This window comes from Lissotriton vulgaris, chromosome 1_1 (assembly GCF_964263255.1).
Source record: "Lissotriton vulgaris chromosome 1_1, aLisVul1.2, whole genome shotgun sequence".
Taxonomy (NCBI): Eukaryota; Metazoa; Chordata; class Amphibia; order Caudata; family Salamandridae; genus Lissotriton; species Lissotriton vulgaris.
Genome location: NC_141685.1, coordinates 537,780,561 through 537,801,477, shown reverse-complemented (window position 1 = coordinate 537,801,477; position 20,917 = coordinate 537,780,561). Strand labels below are relative to the sequence as shown.

At 44.8% G+C, this 20,917-nt stretch overlaps 1 protein-coding gene across 3 annotated transcripts in view; it reads left to right on the top strand.

Annotated features, from left to right (window-relative positions):
• Positions 1 to 3,385: 3,385 nt before the first annotated feature.
• Positions 3,386 to 20,917, top strand: part of FNBP1L (formin binding protein 1 like) — a 659,713-nt gene continuing 642,181 nt past the window's right edge. For all 3 annotated transcript variants that reach the window (XM_086953913.1, XM_086953916.1, XM_086953914.1), the window contains exon 1: positions 3,386 to 3,504. In XM_086953913.1, coding sequence (XP_086810039.1) covers positions 3,481 to 3,504 — 24 coding nt within the window. In that variant the 5' untranslated portion in view covers positions 3,386 to 3,480. The remainder of the gene's footprint in view (positions 3,505 to 20,917) is intronic.

The following is a 20,917-nucleotide window of genomic DNA, read 5'->3' as shown; positions in this document are numbered from 1 at the left end:
GTCGGATCTCCGATCCCTGCCTGAAGCGGGCAGCGCCAGGAGGTCACGCGATCCCAGAGGAAGTCGTCTCAGCCCACACGTGAGCCGGATCGCAGGCCAGGCGCCGCCTCACAATGGTGTAGCACAGCCGCCCAGCCGAGCAGGAAAGCAGAATCAGCTGCAATCGATTCCCCTCACCGTGGGGAAGCAGGAGACAATATTGAAGAGCAGGTAAGATGGGATAGCCTGCAGGATTATGCCGGATTGTAGAGCTTGGCCGGCAGAACCCCCTAAAGTGCGGCCATCTTGCAGCCGGACAAGCCACACCCCCCAGGGTCAAGTGCTAAATGAGAGAACTTGGTGCTTAGATTTCGTCTCAAATGTAAGGTTAAGCACTGCGACACCAGTGGTAAAAAACTGATTGTCACAATCTGAACCCAGTAATTCGCACCTGTCTTGGGATTCCTGTAAAATTCTTACAGCATGAATCCTTGTTATTGCTATGTAAACCATATAAATTGAGCCTCCTGGGCATGTGCGTGAGTTAATCCACACCATTTTTTAGGCCACACCCAGGCAGCGCTTGCGCTGTCTCTTCGAGACATGCTGTATTCAGGTATGGGCTTCAAGCTCCGCCCATTTTTTTAATTAGCTCCTATCCTATTACAGTCCTTTGTAAATGGTAGCTTTTGATTTGTGAATAGGCTAAGTAGTCTCTCTTTCGTACCTCTCTTTCTTCTGTTGCTACCTCCCATGAGGACAGCCCCCTCTTACTAGTGTACTTGTGTCTTTACTCTCTAGGTTTCATCAACAGATAGGGAGCCCTATTTAATTAATTACGGTCTTGTTGAAGTAGGCACGACATGCTGTCTACCTTTTGCAATCCACCCGGATATCTCGCTTCTGCAATCTGTGATGCTGCAGTAGAGGCAATTTATTTAAAGTGTGCTTTACTATTAAATGTACTATTTATTTAATCAGCATTCACAGCACGTCGTGCTTTATCTCCACACGTTTGATTTCTTCAAATGTAAATAATAGAAAATAAAAAGTGTGGGGCCACCACATTTGTTTTCCATTCATTTTCTTGTTTAGCAATCCCTGCATATCTTGCTTTATCTTCAAACATTTCATGGCCTTTTTGTTCTATTTTTTTTTTGTAGCAGTTACAGCATGCCGCGCATTAGCATTAAACATCTAAAGCTAAAGCGTGGCTTGTCACGATTGCTACAAAAGTGAATAAATAGAACAAAAAAAGCAGGCAGACGCCCCTTTTCTTTTCCATTTATTTACTTTTGTAGCAGTCGCAGCACGCCCCACTTTAGATTAAAACATCTGAAGTTGAAGTGCGGCATAATATATTTTTTTTAATGTGCCAGATGAAGTTGGTTACTTTCAGGGCACAAGTCCTAAAAAAATAAGTGGGGGGACGCTCCATGTTGGGTGGTGTCAACGGAAGTGACCTCACGACAGGATGACGTCACGGAAGACACATTACAGGGAGTCATCAGCTTTGGCTCTCTGCGCCCCTCCGCGCACAGGTTCTGGCTGGATGACTTAGTGAATCATATTTTTTCAGATTTATGAAATTATTAGATTAATGATGCTTATTTAAAGTGCCAAGAAACGACCGGTGTGAATAAATTGGTTTGAATTGGGCCCCGGAATGACGAATACATACTCACTGACCAGGTAATTCAGCTGGGCTGCCTGGGTCCATGGAATGGCATATTGGAGCCGGGAATGTTTTATAAATGAACACGGACGGTGTTGTGGCTGAAACGCGTTATGGCATTTATTGGGCGAATAAATATTTTTCTAAAAGAAGCTGGTGTCTCCGTCTGGGCCCGTGAGGATTTGTTTGTGAGAGACGGGAAGAGAGTGTGAGTGGCTAGATATGACCTCTCCCTAACTAAATGATTTTGTATCTCGAGGAAATGATTGACACTACTGCCCCCTCCCCCCGCCCGCTTACCTCGGAAACCCAGATATGCGCACTTCCTGTGACTGCTGCCCACAGGCCAAATTATTTGTCATACCCGTGTTCTCATTAACTCGCTCCTTTATTCCACAGCCAGTGCTTTCCCCTCCGGTGCTGGCATCTGAGCTCCCCTCTAAATAGGAAAATCTAATTTCCCTTCCTAACAGATGCACCAACTGTGGCATGGTCGCCATCTCACGGGTTGTCCCGGAAGAGCTCCGGAGCCTCAGTCATCCAGCTCTTTCACCAGGAAAGAACAGTGAGGCGGGGGGACGGCGTCCACCCGGTAAAATAAGTGGGGGGACGCCGTCCACCTGCGTGGTACCCCGACTCAAGCCCTGGTTACTTTTGGACACAATGCGTTCATCTTTAAAATGGCAGCCGTACTTTTGTTTTGTTCTGCACGGCTCGACAAAAACAACTTTTACAACACTATTTACTTTTTAGCAGTGCACCATGCCGCGCTTTCACTTTCATAAAAGCGGCCATGCGCCTTCCTTTTGGCACACCGTGTTTGCTCTTTAATATGGTAGCTGCGCTTATAATTTCGTCTGTGCAGCTCGCAGAAAACAATTTTGTGCATATTATTTAATTTTAACCAGAGTGTCATGCTGTGCTTTCACTTTAATATTAGCTACTGACTTGTTGGGTTAGTTAATTTCTGTTGGTTGCACTCCGCGAATGCAAACATAAAAATTTCAAAAAAATACATTATCATTTACATTGGCAATAGCTCTAACTTTCACAAATGCGAGACCTATTGTATTCCATGCTTGTCTAATTTTGCAACAAGGGTGGTCCAGATATTATAGTGGAATAAATAGGACTACAAATTCTAGAACATAAAGAACAAAAAAATGAACTGGATAAACTATTCACGGAAGGACCTAGGGACATTGAGAGGTCTGAACAAACAAGAGAATGAACTGTACACAAAATGTACGGCAGCTCCCAAACTGTCAAAGTTGTCAATGAGGGATCCAATGACATGAAAATGCTGGTCCAGCTTCCCATTGAAATCCATGGCGCTGCTCGAATATTTGGGATTTTGTTTTTTTTCCTAGTTTGAAGTAAGGGTAAGTGGGAGTAGGTTGACATGAAGCGATGGTGGTAGTGAATGTGTGTCGCCTGTGTCAGGTTCCGTCTTCTCCCATACGTCCCACGCCTCGGTCTTGTGTTCGCCCGTGGAGGGCCCAGAGGAGGCCGCGCTCGGCTCATATACGCCGCCGCGGCGGCGGGGCCTGCTTCCTTCCCTTCCCTGGCCGTGAGTCACCGGTCCCGGGCGGCCTGCCTGGGTCCGGAGCGGCCTCCCTCCCGGCCTGCACCGCGGCCCCCGGCCGGGCTGGGGATGACGCGGAGGGTGGGCGCGCCCGAGCCCCGCCCAGCGCCCGCCCCCGGTCCGGCTCCTCCCGCCCCTCATTTCCCAGGCAAAGCGAGGGACCGGGCAGGAGACGAGACAGGCCGGGAGCCGCGGAGTCTGAGAGCAGCGACAGAGCCCCGCAGCGCACCCCTCCGCAGCCATGAGCTGGGGCTCCGAGCTCTGGGTGAGTGAGTGAGCGAGCGCCGCCCCGGGGCAGGGGTGAGGCCGCCCTCCTGTACAGGGCACCAGTGGGCTCTGTAACCCGCTGCCGGGGCCGCCCCGTCCGCCTCCCTCGGCCGTGCTCAGGTGTGGAGGCTTTTGTTTGTGGTCTGAGGCGCCGCAGGTAGAGGCGCCTCCGGGGAACCCCTGGACTTTGTCCGAGTGCATGTTGGGGCGGCAGAGGGCGCAGCCCCGGGTAGACGCTGACCGCCCCCGGGCCCCCTACAAAGGAAGCGGCGGCTCCTGCCTCCCTCCCGCTGCCCGGCTGGTTTAACCTGTGGGTGAGTCAGGGCTCGGGGGCCGTGTCCGGGAGGAAGCCCTCGCCCCGCTCCCTAGGGTCCATGGGGGCCATGCAGGGGCCCGGGGAGTCTGTAAGGGGGTAGAGTCCGTCTCGGAGGAAGGGGAGAGCCGGGCAGCTCCAGGAGGAAGGGGACGGGACTGAAAACCGTAGAGTGCACAGGGGAGAACTAGGAGCAGTTTACAAAGGGAGAGGGCTGCAAAGCGTAGAGGAGAGCCTCACGGCAGTCTGAGCTGTCACTTGGGCTCAACCCCGGGGGAGGTGGTAGACTTGGGAGAAGTGTTAGAGAGCTATTCAGAAGTGTTGAAGAGACCGCGACAGAGACGGCTGAATACAGCCCCTAAGAAGTGCCAGAATGAAGACAGAGGGTTCACACAGGGTACATAAATAGAGTGAGCTAAGACTAAGTGAGAGCCGAGGATGGTCTCACAGGGGGGCGTGGGACTCGCAGCTTTACTGGCTGGAAGACGCCGCCCCCTTCAGAGAGAAAGGAAGTTTCCTGGGAGATGACAGCTCGGGATGGAACACCCGGAAGAGACTGAGGCAAGCCTCTGGAGAAGGGTGGGGGTGGGTTAAAAGGGTAAACGAAAGGTTTAGGGTGGAAAGGTACAGCCTTTTGAAGCCAGGGGGTTTATGTGCTGACTTAAGACGCAGTTAGGGTATATTCGGGGAGTGATTTGCAGCCCTAGGGGGCAGGAAGAGGAAGACCACTTTAGGAAAGAGGGGGCACAGTAAGTCTTGTTTGAATATATACCATCCTATATTATAGTTCGCCGGCGGGTGCAAAGTGACGTAAACCATAACTTCCTAAGTGCTAGAGGTACAGTGATGCAGGACTAAAATACAGAAGTGTCAATATTGGTGCATTGTCTGGGTGAAGAGATGCACCTTAGCGACCTATGATCATATGTGCAACTCTATTGGGAATGATTGGGTTACTTACCCGAAATCGTTATTAAACCAAGCCCAATCCTTCACACTGTTAATTTATGAAGATTGTACCGGCAGTATTTGTGTACTAGAATACACAGACTAACTATCTGTGACACCTAAGATTCTTTCACTGCAACCAAGAGTGTGCGATTTGATGCTGCATTCCATACAGCAGATTGAGAAGTATCTGGAAAACATCCCCGGGCCCTAACCCAATAGAGGTGCTGAATAAAGTGGCACCATTTAAATGCCCCAGAAAGACGCTATCCTATTTTCAGCACATAACGCTGGCATAAAAGTACCAGACCCACCCAAAATGTCTTATGGGGAGCGTTCTTTTGTGTGGACGGGGTATTTATTGATTGTATTTGTTTTGGTCACTGCTTCCACAGTTTCAGCGCATCTTTGCATAATGTGAGGGCGAAAGTGTGTCATTTTTACTATGAACTGAAATTGTATCAGAAATAACAGCAAGTCAAAATATTTTGTTGACATTTACTGGTTGTTAGCCCTTGAAGTGTCTAAATGTCACAAAACACGTGTTTGCTGTCCGTACACATTGATGGAATGAACATGTAGTGCAGGGCTACTTTTTAAAATGGACTGATGATGTTAAGCGCAGGGCTACACTTTAAAGCTGCGTTCGTCAGCCAGAAGTCATCCATTCAAACACAGTTGGATTTCTGAGCGGCCTATTTCAAGGAGCACGTACCTGGGCGAAGTTTGTGTTCCACTTTTCAATCCATACATTTGTTCCCAAAAATAAATGCAGTTGCTTATGGAAATGTTGTTTCTAGTGGCAGCAGCAATCTTTTGGAATTTGCTTACACGCTCTGTGTTCAGAGGCTAGCTTTATAAAGTTTAGAAAGTTGCTCAGGATCTTTCATGTTCATAGGTAGAATGTTTTTCTTCACATAATGTTTAGTGTACAGTGTTACCTTTTTGTCTTATTGGTTAGGACCTGCTCAATCAGCAGAGAGGGTTAGCTTAGTAAATGTTTCCTCATAGCTGTTGGTTATGTTGTTGCCTCTGCAGCCCAAGGAGCTTTGCACACTCTGTGCTGAATAAAGGCAAATAAAACCAGAGTGCTCAGCAGCACCATTTTATTAGTAATGGCCACAGAGTATGATTCAGGTACCCCCAAGCCGCTGCACCATTGGATTCTGGGCAATGCGCAGGTGATGATTTTCAAGTAGTGTACCAATGAAACAAGACATGGATTGGCATCCCTGGGTGGTACATGCACCACTGCTGTTCATCCTCATTGCGCTCTTTGAGGTCAGGTCCTGAAGTATGGCAGATCTCCAGCACCACGCTTATCGTTAAAGAGCTCCAACTGGCTTTGGATTAACGTTGTTATTGTTAAGAGCTGATGAGTTGTGCTTTTCAATTGTAATCTATACTGTAGCCACTTTGCCTTGATGGCATGCGAGGCTGGTGTGAAGGGATATGTGACCTTCTTACTAAACTAATTTCCGATTTGAATATTTCAACCAAAAGGGTTTATCCTGTAGAGATCAAATGTAAAGATTTGATGGATTACTTTCTTGGGCAGGTACATAGTACGCAATAGAGGTAGCATGGTGGGAGAGGGGATACATCTTCCCGCACTGTTGTGAACAGGCAGTGAGCTCAGATACTTCAACAGGAGAAAGGGATACAGCTTATCAGCCCTGTTCTCCTGCATACTCCTGATGGAAATGTTTCTTAACGTGTCTCAGACGGTATGCGGAGCAGTGCAGCAAGCAACCCTTCCTGATTGATGCCCAGCTGTGTATTTGGGAATGCATTGCAGGGACACTTGGATACCAGAAGCGTGGAAGCAATATTAAACCAGATGCTGACGGCTGTATGATGGGGAGTGTGCGGTTGAGGCCATCGGAGAACAGCAGAAAAGAGCTGGACCCTAGAACAAACCCTGCTTTTGCAAATTCTCATAAACCCTGGTGTAGAACTTTAGGCTGTGGAGATGCTGTTTGGTAACTGCACCAATGGGCAAACAGTACCATCAATGTCATCGCTCCCATGTGACAACTGGTATTCACTCTGGGCTGCCATTCAGCTTACTTGGGTCGTTACTGCTGCAGTCATGGTTACCTGTTGTTTACGTTTCTTCTGGCTTAACGTGCTTGATTTATTATTGCAAATTCATTCATTAGAATTTACACAGTGGGCTATTGCTCAGCCCTGGCCAATATTTCTCTCTCAACACATGCAATTTGATGTGTGGTACACCATTCTGCACTCTAGGAAGTGTTTCCATTGAAATGCATGAGGAACTACATTACGTCAGAAATGTACTCTGTCACCAATGACACTGTTGGTCCCATTCAGTTGCTGGTCGCCTTTACGGGTCTGTACAGAATCAAGCCCATTTGTTTTTTCTCCTCCTTTGGCAAAGTCAGTTGGTCTGACTTTAGCACACTAAACAGTATTTGCACATGCAAACAGTATCTCTACATGCTTGCAATAACATGACATGACATATGTGAAAACACATTAGCTTTGCCAGTGCTTGTTTTTACCATGTTGTTGTCGCTGTTGACTTGGACCAACCATATGAAGATAAGTTTCCTCAGAGTTTTAACTAGGATCCACGGAACGGACAGTTAGGGCAGCAGCAAGTACATGGTGGGTGTGATCCACTTAAAATCAGGAATATGCAGAAACGCCCATCGGGCGACAGAAGTCGCCCCGATTACCCCCCTCAGATTGAACATTCCATGCATGTGAAAGAACGTTCTGAAAAGGGTTCGGTGTGCCAGACACCCGCTTTGCCTTTCCGTCATTACACTAATGTTAGCTTGTACTCGAGGACAAAGCGCGACAGCACGTCTAATGTGACCCGCTGCCGCGCGACTAGTGACGCGAAATAGCAGAGCATAAAAGTAGGGATGGACGAAGGGTAAGGTGAAGGGTGTGGGATTCTTCAAAAGAGTAAACGCATTTGAGTAAAAAACCATCAACGCGCCACGCCACTTTAATCTTATTTCGGAGTCGTTATTCCCTGCTTTACCTGGGGCGAGCGCAGGTATTCACTGTCTGAGGTGATATTGACATTGCTGCTTCAGTGGAAGATGTAAGTGTGTGTACCAATTTTACCTTGCTCGAGACCTGGTGTGTCACTGCCTCCTATAAAATAATGTTCTTCTTTCTGTACACAGGATTAGGACCGGCTTTAGCGGTGTTTGTGCAAGGTGCGACATCCTAATCGTTTAATGCAGCTCTTTGATTACAGTTCGTAACAGTCACTGTTCTATATTGGGGTTATATCTTATGAGCTGCAGTGGCAAAAGGATCTCTGTGACATAAGCAGTAATCCATTCAGCTATCCTCATAAATACATATCTGTACAGCGTCATATTAACCCTCTACTTACTTTATTAACCCCGCTACTTTATGGCAAGTGAAAACTGCAACCAGGAAAAAATCTCTCTCCTCTCTCCTCTCTCCCGTGTAATGCTGTCTGAAAACTGGACGGCCCTCTGCTGCAGGTTTTTTTTAAATGAAAAGTTATTGCTAAAAACAGCGCCCCTCTCCCCAGGGAAGCGCCCAGTGCGGGCACACCTGTCGCACTGCCTAAAGCCAGCCCTGCAGAGCTGCGCAAACATGTACGTTTTAGCTTGTGCGCTACCCACTAACTGTAAGCTTTTGGTAGCTGCCCATGCCAAATGTAAAAAATGTCTCCATGAAGTGTGCAATGGGTCACCCAACAGTACCTGATACCTGCTGCAATGTTAATTGCGACAGGACATTTTTGCGTCCACGAATCACACCAAGGGTATAAGGGAGCCTGTAACCGTTGCTCTTGAACCGTGGATGATGGGTGGTGGTGAGTGGGGTGGGAGATTGTGTTTGCTTCGGTGGTCTGCAGATGTGCTGCCCCCTACAGGAGAGTTAAGCCAGTGATTGGGATCTGCACAACCTTGGGTATTTGTAGTACCCTCTACAAATAAGCTACAGCATGAGCTACTGTTGACGGGCAATGTTTGGAGGACCCGCCTCCTTACTGATTGCTGCTCTACACCATGATAACACTTGTTTGTCCTAGATTTTCTGAATTCTTCTGTCCTAGTCCTCCTTATTCCATGTTTTGCACCCCGCCTCTCCTTAAGCATGTGCACCCTGAGTCTTTCTTCGCTCTGTACTGCTGTAGCCCTTGTGGCTGGCTCTCCTAAGGTCTCTTGTTGTTCTGGCTTGCCTGTGATTCCTCTCTAATCTACGCCTGTTCTTCAGACTGCCACCTCCCTGAGACAATCATTTGTACAGCTGTAATATCTTGTTCCGTTGGATTCTCCCCTCCCCCTCCATGTACACTAACATTCGCCTGTAGGGCGCTTTTTAAAGCTTTTGGGCCCAAGGATGATCATAGGATGTTTTCCCTCTCCTGTTTGATGTTCTTACACCCTTCCTTTCATCTCCGCTCCCAGGACATCTCCTCCTCACCTGTATGACTTGGCATTTGCCTGGACCGAATCTCCTTTTTCACCTCTCCAGTCCCACTTCGAATTTTCCTAAATCCCTCCTAATTTAAAAAAAAAATGTTATTAGTGTTTTGGAAGGGTGTTTACTCAGTACCTCACTTAAATTGGAAAGGGCGAACACCAGCATTCTTCAGCAAAGGTAAAGTGTTTTTAACGGGAGAGATCAGCACTTACTTCTCAGTATCAAACAGGCACTCTCTGATAGTGAATACCTACATTTCAATGAATTAAGAGGGAATGATTTCCCATAGGGTAGTAAATATATTGAGCCATGTCCCAGGGCAAGTGATGGATACATACAGTGAAATTGTAAAATAAAAAATGTACTCCTGCTGTGGGTGGCTAGTAAGCGCACTTAAAAAAAAAAAGTCTGTCCATCAGATCAAAAGTGTGAGTACATACACTACTTGAACTACAATGGCTCCTAATTCTGCTCTAGCCTGGCCTTATGGTCAAGGTCCGCGCACTCTCTCATACACCGTGGGCATGCCCAGGAGGTGCCCATATGTGTTCAGCATTTGGGAAGTGGACAGATGGACGCAGTGGAGATCATTGTGCAATATAAACTTAAACTGTGCATTGTGGGATACTTTTGAAGAGTGAGCTACTATTCTCCCCCTTTCTCATAAGTAAAGGCCGAACCAATACCCTCCCACCCCTGAACCATGACATGGTCCTTAAATAGGTGGGTGAGATGCCTGTAGATCAAAAACTGGCCAGCTGAGCCTCTGCAGGTCTGCAAATGTACACAGACCAATTGAACTACACCGTTTTTGCTACTGTACTTAATACCTAGGACCGCATGAACATGTGCCTTAATCCATTTTAGTAAACTTAAAAAAGAGATTGCCTGAAAGAAAGGTAGCTTACTGAAAGCCAATGTCTCTAACAATGGTGTGCCACAGCTTGCCACTGTTATTGCTTTGAGAGGAGAGAACTCGGAGCTATTATCCGGTAGCCATGCTATTGATAAAGGCAATGGACAGACATAATTTCATAAATATGTTCTACTCCCAATCTTCACTGTGTAGGCCTCTTATGCCGTGAAATTTGCTAATAGTGACTTTCCTGCTATTGTACCAGTAGCATCAGGGAGACAAGAATTTAATTTTCTGAAAGACCGCTTAAGTACAACTGGCATCGATTGAAAAGGATGGAGGCAGAGCAGTACCATTGTTTGAGCCATGTCTCCTCTACCTAATTTATATACAAAGGCAGCCTCTTCCAGGTTAACATGGAGTTCTGAATAGCCCACAGTGCCCTCCGAGATATTTACATCTGGGAGGCAGTTATTTGTAAGGCATATCAGCACTTCAAGCTATTTGAAGATGGCTGTATTCTAGACCGAGGGTGAGAGTGGCACGTTATCCAGTGCATATCTGGTTGGCCTCTGCAGTGGAACAACATGATTTGTTGAAGTTTATATGAATGCTAGATTGATGTCCAGAACCCTCAAATTTCTCCATCGTGTGCAGGAAATCCATTATAGAGTCATCTATCGATCTCTGTCTGTATAGCTATCTTCACATATGTTCTATGTATAAGTATATGAGATGTTGCTTAGCTGCCGACTTAAGTACTCTATCGAACCTCTGCTAACAAGCAAGAGGTTCCATCGCTGGAAGAAAAAAAAAAGTACAGGAAACAATGGTAGCGCACTCTGATGCCATGGGCTACTCCCCTGCAGGTGAAGGTCACGCTTCCATGGCAGACCCCAGCTACCTGCTCAGTATACATGAACCATATTCAGTCTAGTAATCTAGGGCTAGATATCATTTTGTATAACATTTCATGCAAGTAGCTCAAGCTCGGTGTTTCAGAAGGCCTGTATGTATCCAGAGATTCATCTGAAAATAGAGGACAATCAGGTGGAAAAGATTAGAAGCCGTGCTGCATCCTGGAATAAACCCACCCTGGTCTAGGTACACCACTGATTTTAGTATTGTTGTAAAATGGTGGTCTGCAGCTTCCTGGGGATATAGTAGTCTAGCATTGAGAGGGGGCGTTGTAAAAACCTGTTTAGTGGAACCTCACCGGGCTTGGTTACCACTAATACTGAATTGCTTGTATCATGAACGGCATGAAGTGTCCGATTTCTATGAGCAAATTCATGTAACTGAAGCATCAACAAATCCCTATAAGTGTCATAAAACTCGTTGTGGGGGTCTTGACTGGACACTGGTATTACCTCTGTCTAGCATTTGATTGCTCCCTTTATCTCCACTGCTTCTCTCTTGTCAGCATAAAACCCGATCCAAAAGAAAACGATTGATATGGTTTGGATGCAGGACAGGCGACTGGTAATGTAGAGGAGCGTAATGATTGAACACAGATCGATTATTGACTCTCTGTACTGTTGGTTCATTCTTTTGGGTGCTACTGGATAGCAACCACACAATAAGCTTTCCTGTCGAGACTCCTGGGCATTCATAATATTGAGTCATGCTTATATGAACTCAAAGGAGTTAAAAAGCGGGAGATGGGAAGACGCCTTTGGGCTCCCGTTTTGAAATGGAGGGAGGCTAGAATTTGATCTGGAATCTGTATTTTATCGGTATATTAATTTGAATGTAAATGAATTTGATTCCCACATGAATTGTACATCTGTGTATATATATATATATATATATATATATATATATATACTTGAAAATCATGTCCTTGCTATTGTAATTTTGTATCAAATGTTAATGCTCTGTTTGTGTCTATTTAACTGTTTAATCCTTGAATTGCATCATAACTCTCAATTAAAAAAAAAAAAGCTTTCCTGTCCTATCACTTTCTAAGTGTGGTCTAGCAACGTAAGAGTATTACACCAACAGCTTAAATGCTCCATCAAAATACCATACCTGATCTGCCGATCTAAAAGCTATGCTTCAAGATTGGAGTTTGAGTGATATCTGATCTAGAATTGCAGTTTTCCTCTTGTGCTGATCGTTACCTCATGGTCACCCTGCAGATGACTCTGAATGTTCTGATACAAGGACCACAAACGACAACCTTGAATGCGTCCCATTCTATTTCTTTATGTGAAGCCCTCCTTCTCGAGGAAGCAGTTCTGAATCTCTATTCCTATGATTACCCTAATGACTTCTCTTTCAGTGCAGCACATTGCAGTTGCCTGGTCGGGGCAACCAAAGTATCAGAGGTTGAGGTCGAAGCTCTCCCAAATTATGAAATGGTATTATTCAAGCTCCCATAGACTGGTTCTATTAATAATGTATCTATTTATTGCGTAAGTTATACATAGGGGAATACTAAGATAACTGTGTAGTGGGTGAGTACCCCTCCAAATGTGTAGTTCCCAGTGCTTCTGCTAGTGTCAAAAGTAGGCTGCTGGCTTGCTGCTGGTAGTAAGTTAGCGAGAGCAAGACGATTGATGCCCCCATCCTCAATAATGTGATCATGGAGTTTACTGACTTTGCTCTCTCGTGAGTGTAAACTTTGTACTCGAGTCTGAGAGATACTTGTAACGAAATACTGTCTCAATTGTTGTTTAGTAGTCCCTTTTATTTTCTTACATTAAATCTGGTTTGTGAAGTGAAAAACATTTGTGAACCAGTTAAATGTCTCTCAGGGGCGTTGGGGTGAATTTCCTAACATACTTTTGAAAATTATTTCATGAGTAGAACTTTATTTTCTAACTATAAATATATACATTTTTAAACACGGCAACCTAAATATTTTATTTAACGGGGAGGCAGTAGGTGTACAGAGGGAATATATAATCTAGTGTATTTTACCCATAATTCATTTAAATTTTTCCTTTAATTCTATTGTAGTAACTTATTATGTTTTCCGATATTTTGCGTATGCACAGCAGGCAAGCAAAATATTCTATCTTAACAAAAATACATTTTGTAAAGTTCAGTAGGGAGGCTGTTGGCTTTACAGATAGTGTTTCATTTTTAGAGCTCAAATACCCAAAGGCATCCTTCCACCCCATGCTTAGGCCAGTCACACCCATGGAAACATATATCAGTACTTTAGCCACAGCAAAGCAGAAGGAAATGGAGGTGAGATGCACCTTTTAGTTTCAGGTGGGCAAAGTCTGAGGAGAGCAAATCTTGTATTCAGACATTGGGCCTTCAAAGGGACCATCCACTGTAGAGAAATACAACGGTTCTCTTTACACACTCTTGTATCCCTAATCATCACCTACAATAAGCATTCTGCTGTGTTCTTTTGTTTGATGGGTTTTGAGACTTACTGTGACATCATCCGCCCAATGTCCTCTTCTGGAGCAAGTATGTCAGAGGCCAGTGAGTGGGGAAGTAGTGTAGACGCGTACATGGAGCGTTCCTCAAACAACTGCTCAGATAATCATACTAGCCATAGTCTCTGAAAATATTACTTGGTGTCACGGATATTACCCAAGATACAAACCTTTTGAAAAGCTCATGAGTTTGTTAATTTGTCTTCCTTTGTACACCTTCAGTTGAAGGACTGTTCTACAGATACATTCTTAAAGGGCAACCTGTTACTCAGAGCAGACTGGGAAATTTGTGGCATAGACCGAATTGTTTTTCTCACTGTAAAAGCATTCAAGTGTGAGGGATAAAGCTTCATGGTAGGAAGTTTTGTCTGCTTGATACCTTCTTTCAAATGTTTAACATTTACATAGCCAGGAAATGTTATAGTGAAAAAAAAATGTTGAAGCGCTACAATGTGACTTATGTAAGAGTGGAATTACTGCTCTCCCTGCCTGGTTATGTGCCTCATGGGTTTCTGGTGTGATCAGACCAAGGACACTGTTTCTTGTGCAGTTCAGCATATACCCCATGTGTGTAGTCACCTGCAGTGAATGGAGAACTCTCAAAGTTTTGCAAATTTTTGTGTTCATTTTCTTCAGGCACAGAATAACATTCTGACGAAAGACATTTTCCCTTGGTTTTGGACTTGCAACTCCGTATAGAAGAATTGAGCACTTGCGATCTGGCTGCATCGTGCTGCAGTTATTGAGTGACGTATTTGTTTTATCCATGAAGCTGGTGCGCAGCATCGTCGCGCTTCTAACCGACTGGCGTCCCTGCAGAAGGAAACATTGGTCCTTGTAGTTTCCGCAAATGAGCACAATTAAGAAGCAAACACCGGAGCACAGCGTTCCCCGGCAATGTCAAACACTGTGGAGTGCAGTCTTGGCAAAGGCGCGAGACTACCTAATGAAATGACGAGGACCGCATCCGGCCTTAAGGGGGTTTGACTTTAGAGAGTGTAAACAGAACAGTGCCGTTTCCTGCCAAGAGCTTTAATATTTAATGTAGGCAGTCAATGTCAATAGCTTTCCAACTAAAAGGGTTGAAGTCTCTCTGTATTTAAACATGTCTGCTCTTTCGTACGTCCTTGGGCAGCAAGGACCAAAACAATAAGGGCTGTGGCTTGTGCATCGCGCCAATCCTCTCTGTTCAGCGCGTGCACGCTCCGCCCTGCTGCACGTTACTTTAGTTACTCTTCTATCTCTATGGATTACCTTGACGTTACTGGAGGACTGGCCCCCCATCCGCTCGGAAAACGCACTTAGGGCTCTCCCGCCGCTGCTGAGGCCTGAGCCCGCTGCGAAAGTGCATTCCTGCTCCTCCCAGAGAGCGCCTCCAGCGGACGTCAACACATCTTTGTAAAGATGCTCTCACTACATTGTGCATCGGTTTCGGAAAAACTCGGACATGAAGGTCGTTTTCTGCACAGCTAGTACTGATTGTATTTATTTGTGAAGAATCCTCCTTATTTTTTGTTTGTGCCTTGCTGCGGTTATTCACTGCGCTGACGTATCAGACGGTGTTCTGTGAAACTTGTTTAGGCGGGAAAGCGCATCTAATGTTTGCGAAGTGTTTCTGGAGGTACAGGGAACACAGCAAAATAGACGTACCCCGTCAGGTTTTTGAAACTAGAATTTGTTTCTAATGCATATTTTTTAATATTGACACCTCAAATCATTTTTGTGTCATGTCACTCAGAAAAGATACTACTGTAACAAGCATTTACAATGCAATAGGTCTCGCCTTCGCAAAAGTTAGAGCTATTGGCAGTGTAAATGACAAACGTTTTATTGAGGTGTTGGTTTTGAAAACAGATAAATAAATGGCATTGTCATTTACAATGCCAATAGCTTAATCTCTCGGCAATGCGAGACACATTGTATTTGCAATGCAATAGGTCTCGTATTTACGTGAGTTAGAGCTATTGACATTGCAAACAACAATGTGTTTTATTTAGGTTTCAAATACCAAAACATAAATAAAAGGTCTCTCACACTGCAGTCTTTCACACACTGCTGTCTCTCTTACACACACTGCTGTCTCTCTCGCACTGCTGTCTCTCTCACACACCATGCTCTCCCTAGAACACACACACTGCTGTCTCGCACACTGCTGTTGCTCTCACACAAACTGCTGTCACTCACTCACACGCGCGCACACACACACACACACACACACACACTGCAGTTATCAATTTGGCCAATTCTCTCTAGTTTAATCAGGATTCACCGCCCAACCCATCAGATGGAAGAACATTATAAACTCCTCCCTTGTCAAAGGCACTATTCACACCTCCCTAAAAATTTGAATAATTTGCTCCATTCTCAAACACCCTAAGGCGAATCCTAGCAGCAACAAAAAAGCATCATCCCATTGCTGCTCTAGTGTTTGTAGTGACAAAAACTAAGACTACTGGAATTTCTGTAATCCAGCTCCAAAAAAGCAATACAGAAAAAGAACACCTTCTACGCCTTTGCTCTGAGTGGAACTTTTGCATTAGACAACTAACTTTACCATCTGCTGAAATAAAATAAATCTTAAGACCAGCTAAAACGAACTAAATCAAACAAGGTGTTCACCAGCAAAGACATTTTAAAACAAGTCACACAAGCCCCAGTAATATCAAGTCTTGAAATTGGAACTCCAATCTGTATCTCTGTTTCCCTGATAATTTGGCCAATCCCAGTAGTACTTGATGAAATCACAAGCTCTGGAACTAAACAGCTTTCATTATCATTAAAAAGTCCCGAGTAGCTGCGTGGTTTATTTTGTATGTATTCTTGTAGACAGTTAAACTAACATACACTTTGCAAACATTCATGTAACTTTGACACACACGAGAGTGAAAAGACGTTGCTACTTTCTTTATTAAACAGTTAAAAAAGGCTCGAAGTAGAAACCTTTGCGTGCCAGAGACTCAACGTGAATATTTACGTAGGCATTACTTTTGCGAACGAAATTATTTTCCGCATTTCACTCAGGGGGCACTGGTCTATAGAGTCCATAATCGGACACTGGATTTTTCTCTTGAGGAACAGTTTTTTGACACGCCGATGTGGATTTGTAAATAATGGACAGATATCCAGCAATCATGCAGTGCAGGCCCTGAGCCAATATAATGAACTCTGCATATTACGGGGCTTTATGTGGCGCGCAGCACTGCCTATCGGGCACATAATGAGTAGTACCTTTCTGGGCACCTTGCTCTAGGACGTTAATCGACCCTACCGCCAGCCGTGTGGCGATGACAGTGCAAGTTCGAAAATACTGCGGAAAAGCTTAAAGAGCCTGTCCAAGTGATATAAATATAGTGCAGCCCCTCTCAGCCTACCAGAACTGCAGCGTCTAGGACAAAAGGTCATGCAGAGGTCAGGGACGGCACGTTGGGTAGCCGTGACACTTGCTTAGACTGTCTTGGTGCACTTAAAAGTGGTCTATACAGTGTGCATTAGTCGTGCATCATTTAAGTAGAGCACCACACAAGGCACTGGAGATCGAGGTTTTCAATTTTTGACTGAAGTTACTTGTAGTGAAATTAGACATATTTTTGTAAATGTGCAAATTATTTTTCTCTGTAATGATTTTTTATTGCAAGGAAAAAAAAATCAAGCTGGCAGGTGGCTAATTCAAGGAGAAATATCTCATTTGAGGAGAGACCATCTATCGGGGCATTTACTACAGGGAACTGTTTTCTCAACAAAATCACACTTCGTCCAACATTTCATATGACAGGAAATTGAAATAAAATCCACACGTTTTACGTTAAGTGAAATCCGGGAATTATAGAGGATTATGCTAGAGTGATAAAAATTTTACAAGGGCTTACCATTTTTGCTATAATGCAACTATACAAACACAACAAATCGCAACAAAACAAACAGCAGGGCACTGGAAAGTACTGTGAATTATGGCGAAAAGTAAACACTGAACGCAGCATAATAAGCGAGGCCTGTCCCTTGGACTGAGAGGCTTATGGACTGTCATACTCCAAATAAAACATTGATGAGACACATGTGGGTTCATTCTGCCTTCAGACAAAACGCTAATAAATAACATTTGGGTAATACAATGAATACGGGTGTGGGTGGTGGGCTGGGATGCAGAGCAAACGAAAGCGAGAAACAGGAGTGAAGGAATAATGAAAATATGGGATAACACAGAGAGGAATGAATAGAGCAAGTAATAGCCGTTCTAATGACTTAACACTGCTGAACCGCAATTACAATGCTCCGACAGCGGAAGCGAAAAATTCCTTGGGGCGGGACTTCCGTCTTTGGAATCCCGCGCACGCGCCCACGGAGAAGCAGTGCTGGTGACGCGGGGCCGAGGGAGAGCCCCGCGGAGGCTGCAAGAATGACGGTAAGTGGGGGGCGCTTGCATGTATGCGGGGGGTCGGCGCTTGCATGTATGCGGCGGGCGGGGGCGGCACTTGCATGTATACGGCGGGGGGCGCTTCTATGTATGCGGCGGCGGGGGGAGGGGTGGGGGGGCTTCTATGTATGCGGCGGCTGGCGGCGGGGGGGAGGGAGCTTCTATGTATGCGGCAGGGGGGAGGGCACTTCTATGTATGCAATGTATGCAGCGTCGGCGGGGGGGGGGGAAGGGGGCCTCTGTATGTGTGCCTTCCTGCCTGCGGTGTGTGTGTTCAGTGTGCCTTTCTTTGCATGGGAATACGAGGGACGGCGACGTGCGCGCTCACGAGGTAGATTCTCCGGCAGGAGACGTTCGTGACAGTCTGCTGTCCACATTCCCCCAAAAGTGATTACATTAGTTGTCTCGCTAGACGCAAAAGCTTCGCTTTTGCTTTCGTCTAGCGAGACCTAAAAACACATCATCCGTTTATTTGCGGTTTGGTTTTAAGTGGTGGTGTCATTCTAAACTAGCATTAATGTTTTATTTAGAATTCGTCATTAGAGTGCCAACGGGGCAGATTCATTGTAAAATTAAAAGGAACATGTAAGGTAACTGCTCTAGTGAAGAGTTACATTTCAGCCGACTAAGTTAATCTGCGGTTCCTCAGAAGAATCTTCAGTTCACTTACCTGCTGTAAAGCAAAGATGTAACTTGGGTCATGCGTAATCCGTTTCGCATTGTGGTAACTGAAATATTTTATTAGTAGTTATAACTTTAGAATTCTGATAACGTGCTTTTGAGAGAAAGGGGATTGGTGAAAGGGTAAAACAAATATATGGGGGTTGATTATTTTCATATTGATTATACTTTTTAGGTCAAACGTTATTTCAGAGAAAAACAAGCTTGCAGAAAGATCTAACCAGTGCTGTCGCTGACTGCGCCTGCGTTGTGGATGGAGTTTTTTTTTTTATATAAGCAAAGTTTGGAAAGTCTGCTTTAAAGGTTATTCCTTATTTCATTTATATTTTTTGTACATTTTCGGACTAATCTCCCAGAACCAGATGGCATTACACAATACAGCACATTAACAGTAGTATAGCAGCGTGTCCGGAGCCATGATGCAAGTGAAGAAAATGGGCCAGCTCCATTTGCATTCGATAGTAAGAGTCCCGCAACTGGGTCGCAATTGGACTCCAGGCTCCCGTGCCACTGTACTTGCTACAATAATGGCTGCTGTTCCCCCTACTTGCCAAACATTTTTAGCAAATACTGACTTCCCCATAGTATGAGAAAAAAGGGACATGGAAGCTTAACTTGAGGGAAGTGTGAATGATGATATGCACTCCTTAGGACTTGAATTCCAATTTGCAGAGCTCAGGGCCGCAATCGATGCTGCGAAATTTCGGACTTGTGTTTTACGTCTACAGCAAGTCAAGCAGTAGCACGGCTGGGGAAATTTACAGACCTAATTCGTGCGGAATTGACCGCAAACGCCGAGCTGCAAAAAGGAAACTGTAGGTCTGGACGGAGGAGAGAGGCGGACACACCCCCAATTTAAAAACATTTAATGCACATTGTTTTTAAACTGCATAGTCAGAACATGACACTTTATGAAGGTTTTACGTTTAATTGACTGGAGGAAAAAGCCCAGGGAATACAACTTATGTTTCTTTTTTAGATGACTATTTTTATACAGTTAGTATATTGTAATGATTTTAAATAATTGAACAATAAAAGCTTTTTCACTTAGGACTTGAATTAGCGGTGAAATTATATATGTAGTGTGTTACCTCACCTGCCTGTGATCAGCTGTATATTGGGAGTACTCCTGATGCCCCAAAAAGCAAATTCAATATCATGAGAGCTGTTAAAACTGTAATCTAAACACCTGACTGTGGAACCTGGCTAAAGTGCATAACAGTAAAAGGAGATCTTTTCCAGGACGGTCAGCTCATGTCCTTCTCAGCTCTGTTGGAGCAATTTGGCCTCCCTGGGGCTCTGTTTCTTGCATCTGGTCTTTTATGTCCTATCCTGGTGGGACAACTAAGTGGTGGGTGAATGAAAACCTGCCATCCCCAACTAATAAATATCAGTGAGAGACACCCGAGAGGATGAATTTGACCGAGATTATCTTGGTGGTAGAAATTCTTCTATGTTCTGAGAAGATTTACTGCGATGCTAATTTATAGCTCCTACCGTTTTACATTCTATACAGACCTCACCTTTCTTCCAAATGGATTCACAGAAGGCCCGGTACATAAGCCCACGCTTGTAGACATGCTGTGGCATTGCTCCAGTTCGAAGTTGTACTGGGCTGAGGTGACACAGAGGATATCAACAATCACAGGCCTGCAGATGGTGGATACGTGGGTGTTTGGGACCCTAGGCATTTATAAATGGTTCAAAAACATAAAACGGCCACGCAGTTCCTCGATCTAGCCCCCATTCTTGCAAAACACACCAGTACTATGAAGTGGAAAAAACCTGCTTCTGCCATCTAGTGAGGTCTGGTGGAAGGCTTTGGATTTGTGTGTGAAGGCTTAAACTGTAGCTTTACACAAAAAAGAGGCTATTATCCTTTGTTGTGGTCCAATGGGCCACAAAAAGGGAAGGGCTAGTATCCAAGTTATCGTAAACATACATTGGGCCTACCTCATGAACCCCTTCTTAGGTCCCCCTCTATCCCCTACGCCCACATTATTGGACACTCTGGCTAAAACTGAAACCCAGAGTCACCTCCCCACCAGGCCCTTCTATTTGAATCATGTTTTTATCACCTTGATATACAATTCACTGGTGCATGCCTTTTATCCATAACTCTTGGCTCTAAATGTCTACTTAAAGCACGTGGGTACTCCTTTGACATTCACTCCCAGCCCAGTTTACAATAGCTCTAGCCTGCTATCACATAGGCTTACAGTCCTACATACATCCAAGTTTTGACCCCTTCAAGTTTGTCAAATAAAAAAACAACTATAAACACAAAATAGAATTATACAAAGACTCCATGAAAAAATAGTTCTGAAAAATTCTTCATTAGAAGAATAAGATGAA